This window comes from Limulus polyphemus, unplaced genomic scaffold (genome assembly GCF_000517525.1).
Source record: "Limulus polyphemus unplaced genomic scaffold, Limulus_polyphemus-2.1.2 Scaffold1450, whole genome shotgun sequence".
NCBI lineage: Eukaryota > Metazoa > Arthropoda > Merostomata > Xiphosura > Limulidae > Limulus > Limulus polyphemus.
In genome coordinates, this window is record NW_013667060.1 from 170099 (window position 1) to 183609 (window position 13511).

General features: G+C 32.7%; 1 protein-coding gene across 2 annotated transcripts in view; it reads left to right on the forward strand.

Annotated features, from left to right (window-relative positions):
* Nucleotides 1–9815: 9815 nt before the first annotated feature.
* Nucleotides 9816–13511, forward strand: part of LOC106463633 (L-threonine ammonia-lyase-like) — a 45339-nt gene continuing 41643 nt past the window's right edge. The window contains exon 1 of one of the 2 annotated variants that reach the window (XM_022391179.1): nucleotides 9816–10001. In XM_022391179.1, the coding sequence (XP_022246887.1) occupies nucleotides 9999–10001 (3 nt within the window). In that variant the 5' untranslated portion in view covers nucleotides 9816–9998. The remainder of the gene's footprint in view (nucleotides 10002–13511) is intronic. The other variant, XM_022391178.1, reaches the window with a different exon arrangement.

The following is a 13511-nucleotide window of genomic DNA, read 5'->3' on the forward strand; positions in this document are numbered from 1 at the left end:
GACATTATATATCTCTGCCAAATTTCTCGTAAATTATATTCTTCTCTCATCCTCCTCCCAACCCTCCTTCCCTCTTGAATATACAAGACTGTTTAGTATAAGATTTATCATTTAGTATATTTAGTGATTGATTATTTAATGATTATTTAGTTTTCATAACAAGTGTTCAAAGTTGACTATTTTAAAAGATATAGTTGTGATAAGTTTAATTACATAACTGTCTACCAGTCGTACATTCTGTATGCAATTTAATTGTCGTTATAGGTCTTTGTAATATTGTTGACATCATCTTACACGAAGCTTCCGAGTTTTTCTTGTTATGTGTAATATTGTTGCTACTAAAGAGCTAGATAGTTCTAGATTTTTCTGTCACGTGTTATAAATATGTACTTATACCGCAAGTTAATTAAGTTAGAAAAAGTGAAGTTAGACTGCGTGATTGTTAGTTTAGCCATAATGGATAATATCTAAAGTGAGTTTCATTGTGGTATTGTAACAACAGAGATAAAGAAGAAGAATATGTCTTGTCAAAGGGTGTTCTAATGTAATTGGACCCGCTTGTGAGGACTTTGTTGAAAAGGAGACAATTATTTAAAATCTCTGGATACAACTCTGATAATCAATAATGTAACGAGTTTTGTACATATGTTTTACTTGTTTTGAATATATTATTTTATAACAAGTGGGTTGTGTGCTGTCCGTTTATTGTTCGAATTTATTGCTAACAAGTCACAGATATCTACTGTAAATAATCCGGCCCCTATACAAAACCTGATATTCCTGTACATTTGTTGTTTCTTATTTATTAGGTTGTCAAGAAATTAATGTCGCGTTTTGGAACACTTTTATTAACCGCCTCACAGAAAACGTACATCACGTATAATAGATAAACGAACCGCCTAAACGTCAAGTTAGTGTATCCTAAATAATGCGGAAAGTTTAGTATACTCTAATCCCTTATAATGATGGCACAGAACGAGACACACATTCGGTTTGTAATAGTGTTTGAACACAAGAATGGAAACAAAACCTTTGTAGCCACAAAGAATATCAAAGAAGTTTACGAAAATGTTTTGAACGTTCGTGAGTGTCTATGATGGTTCAGCAAATTTCGTTCAGGTGACTTTAGCCTTAAAAACTGTGATGACAGGGCCCGACATGTTGGAATTGATGTTGATGCTCTGAAGACGCTTGTTGAGTCTAACCCAAGGCAACACACTCGTGAAATGGCCCTGAAATTACGTGTCTCTAATGAAACAATAGGTAATCATCTAAGGAATATGGGAAAACTACATAAAGAAGGTGCTTGGGTGCCTCACGACCTCTCCAATGATCATCGTTTCCAACGTGTTGACGTTGCTTCGTCTCTTCTGGCACGTAATACGTGTGAACCATTTTTGGACAGAACTGTCACCGGTGATGAAAAATGGATTCTCTATGTGAATATTAAACGCCAAAAACAAAGGCTCAATCCTAGACAAAAACCACTTCCGACCCCAAAACCTTGTTTCCATCTGCAGAAAGTGATGCTTTGCATTTGGTGGAACATAAAAGGAGTAATTCATTTCGAACTTCTCAATCCACAGTGAACTGTCACTGCAGAGATCTATAGTCAGCAATTGGGATGTTTAAATCAAGCCCTTCATCAGAAACGCCCTTCACTCGTCAATCGAAAAGGTGTTCCTCTTCTCCACGACAATGCACGTCCACTTGTGGCACGTTTGATGCAACACAAGGTTATGTAGTTGGATTGGGAAGTTGTCCCCCACCCACCATATTCTCCAGATATGGCACTATCAGATTACCCTCTTTTTCGTTCGCTGCAACACCATATTAATAGGAAAACTTATACAAATATGGATGGTGTTAAAGAGGACATCGACACGTTTTTGCTTCAAAGCCAGTTGGTTTCTTTAATCAGGGCATTAACAACCTGATTGTAAGATGGAAAAGCATCGCTGATAAGAGTATAGACTATTTCATTTAATAAAAACATTGTTTGATATGTAAGTTGTTCGGGTTTTTTCATCTAAAAAAAGCGACATTAATTTCTTGATGACCTAATATTTATGGAGCCCCATCATAACATGCTCTCCAATACAATCTACATAGACCCTCATCTTCATGTCATATAGTAGTCATAAAGCCAATATGAAATGCATCACCCTTGTGTTATGAAATTTATTAAACTAATAGATTTACATTTTGCATGAGAGTGGACATACCAAATTCATAGTGATTATCAGTTTGCTCTGCAAAAAAATTCATCTTAAAAACCAAGTGAAGCAAAAGCATAGGTGGGAAGTATATGTTACACTACTATTAGTAAAAGATCAGGAAACTATTATTTCACAGAGAGTACCACCCGTAGAATGGGGGTAGGGCAGCTGGGTAACTACTATTGCGAAATTCAACAAATATACAAACTAAAGTACTGTATGGGTCGTCTTGAACTTTGAATCTGTTAATGATAGAATTAATAAATTAAAAGGGGAAAAGTGTTTAATAATAGCACTAATACGTGAAACAGTGTGGATCATTTAACTTTTCAAGGTACATACTATATTTCATTTTCAATTTTTACTACACCGATAATACGTTAGGCCATCCTAAACTAACAACGACATTGTAAAAAAAAACATACAGAAAACAAGTTACTGTATGTTAATTTAGCGAAACTAGTGTACCCAGTTTAATATTAGATCTGTATGAGCCAGTGTAAGTTTAAAACCAAAAACATGAAAAAAGCATTTTAGATCCGACTATAATCCGACATCACTTTCTGTTACAAATTACTGGCACGAGGCCTTTCATTCAACCAGACTGAAATCGGTTACTATTTTCAAAACACTAATTGAAACACTAACTCATAGTTATTATTTATAGAAATAACTGATTTTTTTAAAAGTCGATCAAGACTAATGTTTGATAATTTATCATTATTGGCGCTGCCTACTGGTAATTCCAATGTAGTAACTTCAATTTCGAATGAGTCATCTAATGGTATGTCTCTTTTTACTTTGATTTACTTTTTCGGTGGTAGTTAATACCATTTCAGGTGAAAAAGATCCATATTCTGTAAATATGTACTTATTGGTTTATCCAGATGATCTGAATAAACACATACCCTTACTTTATCTCTGTTGTCTAAGTGTTTCATTGTATCATCCAGTATGTTTTAAATTCTTATTTAGCGTGTCCATAATATTTGTGAGCCCTTCGTTTAATTAGCAGATGATATGTTGTATGTAGTAGATGTTTCATTATACTTTTTAACTCTCTTATTCGCAGACTTTCTAAGGATAAAATCTCAGTTTTCCATGTGAGGACATTTAGGAGGTACCAGTAAAAGTCAGAGAGAATGTCATAATAAATATAATTTGTAAAGGGAAATAATTTCAGATATGTGAATTATATATAAGTTTTGAAACTTACCTCTCCTTCCATGCTAGCCGATTGCTTGACACCTTGGGAAGTTTGTATATCTTCACTGCTGAGTGTCTGTAAAAGAAAGAAGTAAATGAAATCATTCTGTATAGAAATTCGTATTAACCTATATAAACGATATAAAATAACTTACAGTAGTCAGAGCCTCAGTCTCTTCGACAGGTAGAGGCCATGTAAGAAAGTACATTCCACTTAATTGCTGACACACATTTCTCTCTAATTCGATTAGATCCTCGCTGTTGGTGGATACTGGGACTATATCATATATAAATATAAGTACAAGTTATCAAAATAGATCTGTGACAGTACTTGTTTCATTTAATAAGAAGTGTGCACAAAGTAAAATAGATTGGAATACTATATTAGGAGATACAGAAACAAAACATAAGCAAGGGCTACTAAGCTTACTATAGGAATATTTGTAAGAGAGAGGGCGATCCTAATGGTTGCACAAACAAACTAAAACATAATAATACCTCATAGCATATCAAAGTAGGCAGTTACAAAGATCTTAATAGTATAGCAAGAACGTTTAGCAGTAATGCATGGTATTAATACACTCCACCATTATCTGCATGTTAGGAACTTCACTATATTTACAGTTTGTTGACACAATGGACTATTTGTACTGTGCCAACCACAAAGACTGAACCTGGTTTTACTGTTAGTTATAATCCTTCATACATACCACTGAGATACTGAAGTAGCCCATAATTACAGATTCTACACCCTTACAGTGGCTAATGACACTGAAATACCTATATTTGAGGCAATCAAGATAATCATTATTATTGCAAGATTATGTTGAAATAATACACAGACCAGGTGGAAAAAATAACTGCAAATACGTTAAATAGGATTACAGTAGCAGACTCAATAGTTAGCTCAAAGTTAGTGATTAAAAAATTTGAGGAAGTGAAGAAAAACAGTAAAGATGACTAAGAACTGGTTTAGGACCAGACGTAGATCTTACTATTAGCTAACAAAAGAAGGACATAGCAGTAAACTCATTAAGAACTAGATTATCAGAAGGTAAAAGAAACATATTAAATTTTAGCTTATATTATGTAGAAAAACAGAAAATAGAGGAAACATAGTGAGTTTACCAAAGGTAGTAATGCCACAAAGTTTGAAGAACAAAGCTATGAGTATATATCATGATACCCAATTTTGCACATTTAGTATTTGCAAAAACATATATGTCAGGTTTTGTAAGGTCGTATTATTTACAGTAGGTGCCTGTGACTTGTTGACGATAAATTTCAACTACAAACAAACATCAACACTCACAACTTGTTTTAAAGTAATATATCAAAAACAAATTAAATGTATATACAAATGTTCATTACACCGTTGGTTACCACATTTTTATCCAGTGCTTTAAATAATTGTCTCTCTTTCAGCAAAGTCCACACAGGCTTGTTCAGTTACTTCAGAACACAATTCACAAGGTGAGTTATTCTTTTCTACTTTGTCATTACAATACAGTCTGTGATAATTTCTACTTAAAAATCGCCACTATACACTCTATCGTTAAAAATCACAATCATGCAGTCCAAAACTATAACCAACTAATGATTTTTCGACACGTATTTATACCCCGACAGAAGTCTACAAAATTCCTCGTATTACTAGATATTCTGATGCAGTAATATTCAATTAAACCAACGAGAAACTCTGAAAGTTCTAGTAACATGACACAATAATCTCTCTATTGTAAACAACTGCTAATTCATGACAAATGAACTACACAACCTATGAATCATAAACATTTACATAAACAAACTTATCATAAAATATTGCTTCTAAAAATAACTAAATATGACACCCGCGATATATAAACTATCTAAAATCATAATGCTTGCATTAAACTCAAACTGAAACAGTCATATATATCTAGCAATGTAATAGAATAAATAAGATATTCTATTGGCAATACACGAGAAGGATGCTAAGAACTTTTGTGAATCATGTGTTAAGTGTAAAAAAAAGAAAAAAACACGTAAGATTAGTGCTCATTTAAGTAATTACCCCTTATAGAGAAGGCCAAGTGTAGCCATACCATTTTGGATAATAGCCACTGATATTTTTATACCATTAACAAGACTGTATTTAGGAAACAAATACACATTAGCCATTTCAAACAATTTAATTAAGATACAATATATTTGCTGCATCAAAGAACAGAAATTATAACAAAAGCTTTTGGAAACTAAATTGTAGCTCAGTAGAAAAAAAAAAACATTATCTATTGGCAGATTAAAGTACAAAATTCATTTCACAATTCATGAAAATAAAAGCAAATAATTAGGTGTAAGGTAAATAGACAAATACATATCACCCAGTTCCTAATGCATTAGTAGAAGGTTCAACAGAACAATATTAGACATGTTGTCACAGTATTACAGATCAGATCAAAAGACATGAAACAACAGGTCCCCTTATCATTGTTAGCTTATACAAGCACAGTAAACAAATCCACTTATAGATGTCCTTTCTTCTTATTACATAGCGATGTCATGCTTCCAATGGAAGAAATATTTGCTCCAATAGAATATATTATGCATTAGATAAGGATTATAAAGTAGAAATGCTGCAAAGAATGCAACTAGCAGTGAAGATAGCAAAGAAACATTTACCTGGGTCAGCCAAAAGTGGAGAATAATTGTTGATGAAAAATAGCAAAAATTACTGATGTTACGCTAGGAGGTAACTTCTTATTATCTACTGCCATTGCTAAGAAACTAGCTAATTTATGAAAAGAACTCTTCAGAGTGATCAAACAAACATGTTCCGTGAATTTTGTATTACAAGAAATATATGGTAAGAAAACAGTTAATACACGTCAATAGGTCAAGAAACTAAGTCATATGAATACAAAAACCTACCCAAACAACAAAGCTCAATTAAACAAACCCTCAAGAAGAGACAAAAGTTAAGCAATTAGGAAAAGACTGTATATTCGTCGATGTGCTCTAAACACAACTGAAACAGATATTGAGGTATTTTTGAAAAGGAACTGTTTTAATGTTCAAAATTGTCACCCACGTGTTTATTAACTATGTTTGGTAAATGTTGAATTTATTTCTAATTGTTGTTATAGTTGAATAAATTGCTTTTTTTTTTAACTCTGGTTGTAGTGACTGTATATTTTAGACCGTTACAACATCAATAGAATTAATAGAAGGTTATAAAGTTAACTGGTAAATACTATGTAGAAATAAGTGATAATTTGCTAGAGTTAAATACTATTAAAGATAATATTTCTTTTTCAAACAGTTATAAATCGGAAAAAGAATTAAAATTCTAACGGAATGTAAGGATCGTTGGTTATTCGTAGAATTGCTATAAGAAGTATCCAACATAAAATAAATGCTGCAATAAAAAATACACAAACAAGTAAAGGGATACTTGTCAGATAGATGTTAAAACGATTTTCAGAGAAGGGATAGAAAATCGTTTTAAAATCTATCCAACTAGTATCACTTTACTTGTTTATGTACTTTTTATTGCAGCATTTATTTTATGTTGGATACTTCTTATAGCAATTCTACGAATAACCAACGATCCTTACATTCCGTTAGAATTTTAATTCTTTTTCCGATTTATTTTTTGAGTTTTTGTATGTTAATGGTTTGGTTTGTTTTGAATTTCACGCAAAGCTACACGAGGACTATCTGCGCTAGCCGTCTCTAATTTACAAGTGGGAAATGAGATTACAGGGTTTTATTATTATGTCTTGTGATATGGTATTATAGAGGAATGGTGTTATGTATATATAACTGATGTAATTTTATAGATGGAAATTGTTTGGGATATTTTTGTTTAAAGGATACCATGTTAAAATATAAGAATTTCTTGTACTAAGGGACATTTTTTATAGGGAGGATAATAAATAATAAGCAAAAAAAGTGAAAAATGTAAAGTTATAATAAATCATATAATGAAGAAAATTTTACTCTCTTATCATGGTCTTTGTGATTTATTTATTTTGTATTGGACAATGCATATGAATGAGTTCGTGTAAAGTTCATATAAGAGTGACACATGTTGCATACATATAATAACAAACATACATTGACATACGCATAAGTTTCTAGCTTCTTTGCATTGCCACATGCGCAAATAATTTTTGGGAGGTCGCCAAGGACTTGTGCTTTGTTACTCCAGTAACCAACTAAATACAGTTGTCCACAGAGAACGTGTCTTCACTTTCTGAAATGACCATCAAACACGAACCAAGGACGACAATACGTCATCATACACAAGTTGATACACTCATGTTAGTTGGCATTAAAAAAGTAAATATAGGTAAACTCCGTAAAAAATGATAATTCCACCAAAAAATCTTCCAATTCACATTCTGTGTCCTAGTTGTGTTGATTGAGTAGTCATCACATAATATTATCCATACACCTTTTTGAACTACCACTTGCTAGGGGCATGACATCCTTACAGCAATGGTTTCTTGACCAAATGACCATCTATATCTCACCCAAAACTACAGAGGGCTTTGTCCTTATCTCAGTTGTCCCTCCTCACCATCCACTTAACTGACTCTAGTACCGGGCCATGCAGATTAAGCATTAGGTATAATATTGCCTATCCTTGAGGCTGCTCATTACAGACAGTTATCTGTGTGAAATATTCTAGGGCACGGCCCACCTCTTCCTTGGCCACTCACTCATACATTGGAAAAGAGGTCTGCCCCACCTTTATCAAGAGCTAATGTAATTTCAGTGTTGGTCTCTCCACAGTGTACTCGTGCTATGCCCAAAATTGGTAAGTACCATATGATAAGACTGACATTAATTAATCAAATTGCAGAAACTGCTATGCATTAACTCAGCGTATTATGACCCTATAAATCAGTAGACAACAGGTATATAACACACTGACTCAATAGTTGGATCCACGTATTATGGCTCTGTAAATCGGTAGCCAACACAGTTATAACGTATTAGCTCTAAGTATTGGATCAATACTTTATGACTCTTTGAACCGATAGACAACATATTCATAACTTATTAACTCAAGGCATTCTCGAAGTAGTCAATCACACTGATAGCCACATCGGTCTTCTTCTGTCTCATGTAAACAACTATGGATGTCAGGAGAGTGAATCATTTACAACAAAGACTACATAATATAGTCAGGAGGTTAGAATTTGCAATACAGACTCCCAAACACATCTCAGCAGCACTTATCTTAAATATATAGGCAACAGAACCCTAGCTTGCTCACTTAGAAGGTACCGATATTAACACATTCATAACTACATATTAAATAATATGCTTAAAATATTAAGCCTTTACGAGCAAACAATAATAACAATACTGATATACACGTGCTGTAATCCATTAAAACCAAACTTTACGAGCAAACAATAATAACAATACTGATATACACGTACTGTAATCCATTAAAACCAAACTTTACGAGCAAACAATAATAACAATACTGATATACACTCGCTGCAATCCATTAAAACCAAACTTTAATCAGCATGCTGCTGTGATCCAGTGCAAGTAGAAAGTAATTAACATTCTTATATACAGCTGTAACCACGCAACATTAGGAAACATTAAGCACCTATTTTACACTTTTGTATCTCATCTATAACGTCAAACTAATGTACAATAGCAGTCAACCAATAGACTTGGATTCTGAACATTATGACACAGTTAAGCAGTCTGTAATCATTTATTAAGTCAAACCATTGTATTACTACCAATTTTGAGTACAACCACGCTCGTTCAGTTAGATTATAAACACCAATTTAATCATTTACTAACTTAGTCATCTTGAAAAGAACAAATAAATACCACTTGAAGAGTTACAAGTTTTCATTTTCTTCAACCTTGCTATAAAGAGAGAGATTTAAAATCTACAAAAACATAATTTAATTTAAACATCGTGCCTGACACTTCAACACTTCATATGAGATCGATTTTCAATATATGTTTGTGTAGATTAAGTTTTAAATAACTTATAGTTTTCTAAACACTAGCGCTCTTGCAAGGTTCGGTTATAAACACTCATTTCAAAGCAAACTAAGAAACGAAGTTACTATTTTTTATTTTTCCCCACAAAGTGTACAAGATTATGAATTGTATTTAAATATTTATAAGTATCTTTTTCATGGACGTAAAAAGAAATTCAATCTAATCAGTTACATAACGAAACAATCTACAAACGCCATAGTAGTTTGGCCACATGCTGAGAACTTGAATCCCTTTTCAAATTCTGAATTTATTCCTTAAACCTTTCATATCTAAATCACGCATAACCAGTGTTTCCTGGTTGTTGCCAACTCGAACTAAGGAGTGCGTCAACAGTTTCATACTTTAATCTTTCAAGACTTTCTAAAGTTCGTGTTTATTCAGAACATCGACGAAGTAGAAGGGTGTTATCACACTTGGGTCAGGGACAACGTAGTTTTTATTTCGTCACGTTACGTGATGCTAAAACCACCACGCGCTTATCAAGTAATGTTACTGAGTTTCTTTGAGTATCGCGTATGACGGCCGACCAGTACAACCTTCTCAATAATGGTAAGCGACCAGATTATTATAAATCATTGACCTTAATGTATCTTCTTTATGGTTAGTATTCATGTATAGCAATACTGTATGAATTTTATCTTACATATTAATGAAACAAAGACTAGCAGGCAGGCAGTAGCACTATCTATGTAGAGATAGCTCAGATTGTTCATCGAAATGATATTTTTGATATCTCCTCAATAAGTCATCAGAACTTTACAATACTATACAGTGTATCCTTTTATAACAATATCTATGTAATGACTGAGTCACACGTTCTGGGAATGTCTGTAAGTATCAGAGCAAAAAATTTGAATTTATTGTTCTTTTTTCTGATGCTTCTTTTTTTTTATTACATGATAACTCAAAAACCAAAACATTGGTGTCACTGAGGTGAAATAGTTTCAAACGGAGTATCCACTTTTATAAGTATTATTAATAACTGGTAGTAATTTTAAAAAATCATAATTCTAGTATAGACAATGTTATCAATACCCCTTGAAGTTTTCTCTCTCTTACAGAAATTGACTGTTCCCCCAAAAAACTTAAGTACAGGGTAAAACAAGAATTATCAGCCTGTAATAGATAAGCAATAAATATTACAGTTGGAACCTCATTGCATTTATAACTTGGTTATAAATAAAACCTTACTATGTCTATTGGAAAATTGCATTAGAAAAACAAGCTAACAAGTAAAGAAAAAACTTAAAAAAAAGGAAGTAAATGTAGGGATGGCTAATATCAATCCTTCAAAAACAATCTAAACCAAATAGTAGGGATGGCATTTGCATCACCCCTGCACAATAGCATAGGCAAGAATTAACATATAGCATTATATATATAACTATTCAATCACAATTAAGTTTAATTTGTCTTATTTTTGTCTATTAACATTCTACTACACTGTATGCCTGTGCTGTTATATAGCGATGATGCAAATACCATCCCTACTATCTTGTTTGCATTATTTTTGAAGGCTTGATATTAGCCATCCTTACATTTATTTCTTTTTTTGAAAACAAAATTCTTTACTTGTTAAATAAGTAATGAAAGAATACAAGATGAATTATTAAAAATAGCATTATAAATATTTTAGGGTTAAGCTTCCCTAAAGCTCTAGTCTTGGGTAAAAAGAAGGAAGGATTTGCCCACAAATACCTGATATTGTTTTACTTTGAAAATAGAAAAATATGTGAAATGCCCTTTAGGCAGGAAAAATCATTTTCTAGTATATAAATAGTTAAAGGTTACAAACTTCTGAAATTATGGCAGTTTTTAAAAATCCTGTAATTAAAGTTCAAGCGAAGAAATATATTTGATACGAAATGAGTTCTATGGCATCACAGCATTTTGAGTTATTTCTAAGTTTAACAGTTTTCATAAAAAAACATGAAATAATGAATTGTGTGTACAGCAGGAAAGTTAAATAATAAAAAAAGAGCTCTCTAGCCTGATCTTCCCTTGTTTCTGAAGGACTTATATGTACTACAACCTAAGACTGATATTGCGTCTGAAGTTTCATTTCATATATCATAATCATAACATTAAGATCAAACCGTTTATTTATAATTCATGTGTTGCATGATAGTTGTATTTTCTGGGTATTTGATTCATTTGTATGATGCAACACTCATGAAGAATTTCATGTCTAATGTGAATGTACGTATATTGAACCATCAAATATAACCATATATTACTATATATATGTAAATATATCATACCACATATAGATATATAGCACCATCACATATTATCGTGTATGTGTATGGTAACCATCAGACTTCCCGATGACTCGTATACGGTAATCTTAAAAAGCTCTTCCTCCAGAGATGTCTTGACAGTCACTTTACTGCCATCTATGAGTCAATGAACTCGACTCTCTCACTTTAAACATCATGAAATGAATAATCACAAGCAGAGTCCAGACTTTTCGGCTAAAATATATCCAGCCTGAATTAATATTCGTACTTTCGACTACAATATACATCAATACACGCACTCGGACAGATAGAGGCTAATTATACAAAATATACCATTTTTTGCATCATCGGAGAGTTCGATAGCACTCTCTATGTAGGGATGACACGGACGCTCGTATGAAAGTAATACAAAAGTCATCTAGATTTTCTTCCTTACAATTCATCAGAAGCGTACCAAAGTCGAAAAACTGATCAATAGACAAACCGGAATTTCTTATTTTCGGTCATCATCATCTTGCCCCCCAGTGGCATAAAGGTATGTCTACGAACTTACAACGCTAGAAACCGGGTTTCAATACCCGTGGTGGGCAGAGCACAGATAGGCCATTGTGTAGCTTTGCGCTTAACTACAAAAACAGACACTATAATCTTTCTTCAACAGGCCTAGCGTCTACTAGTTCTAGCAGTAATTATAGTTTTATCCTCATTTGATTTAGCAAAACACTGTTCATGATCTTTGACTACCTATTTTAATATTATTCAATGAAAAATTTAAAAAAGAAAAATCAGGAATTACCAGCCAATAATAGATGAAAATTAGATTACTGAAACATGTAGAATACTCAATGTTTTGTACACTATACAATCGGTGTCTTTCGAGAGTCAACCTCTATATTATGTATGAAGTGAAGGAGTAAAAAAAAGACAAAAACAATACACACATACAACATAACATTTTGGGACAATATGGAACCTATTGGTCCATCTCGGCTGTTCCATTTTCTGAACTAAACTAAAACTATTAATAAATAAATAAGAAAAGAAAAAAATCTTAATGCCAGCCCTTATCATTCACATATTAATGAAACTTTCTCTTAAACTCACTTAAATTTACTGGCCCCACAACATCCGAGACCGACCCATTCCAAAGGCCAATCACTCTGTTAGAAAAATAAAAATGTCTTAGCTGAAAATGACTCCTACCCTGCCAAAATTTATATTTGTGTTCCCTAGTTCTACTATTCTCGCTGTTAAATGAAAAAAGATGATGCATCAACACTATCAATTTCCTTTAAAATCTTAAACATCTCAATCAGATCCCCCCCCCTAACTCTTCTTTTCTCAAGAGAAAACATTTTGAGAGATTTCAAACTCTTCTTGTATGGAAACCCCTCCATCCCAGGTTTCACTCTAGCATTTCCCAATCTATATGCCTGGAATTAAAATAACTCATAATTATGACTTGATTAACAGCTGAAATATTAATCATCATTGTAAAGTTTCTCACTAATTTCATCAATATCATCTGGTGATCTGTAACAAATTCCCACAAAAAGCCTTATCCCTATATATCCACTAATAGAAACCCGTATGGATTCAATCTCCTTGCTATTATCTTCAAGTTCAACAGGATGTAACTCACATTTTACATATAAAGTCACTCCCCTAACCCTCTTTAATATTCTATCCCTAATAAATATCCTGTAACACTGTATTTCAAAGAAATTTCTGTCATCAAAATCATCTATGTTTTACCATTTTTCAGTTATTCCCATTATGTCAAAATCCTCCATTCCTACCAGTGCTCTAAAATCATCTA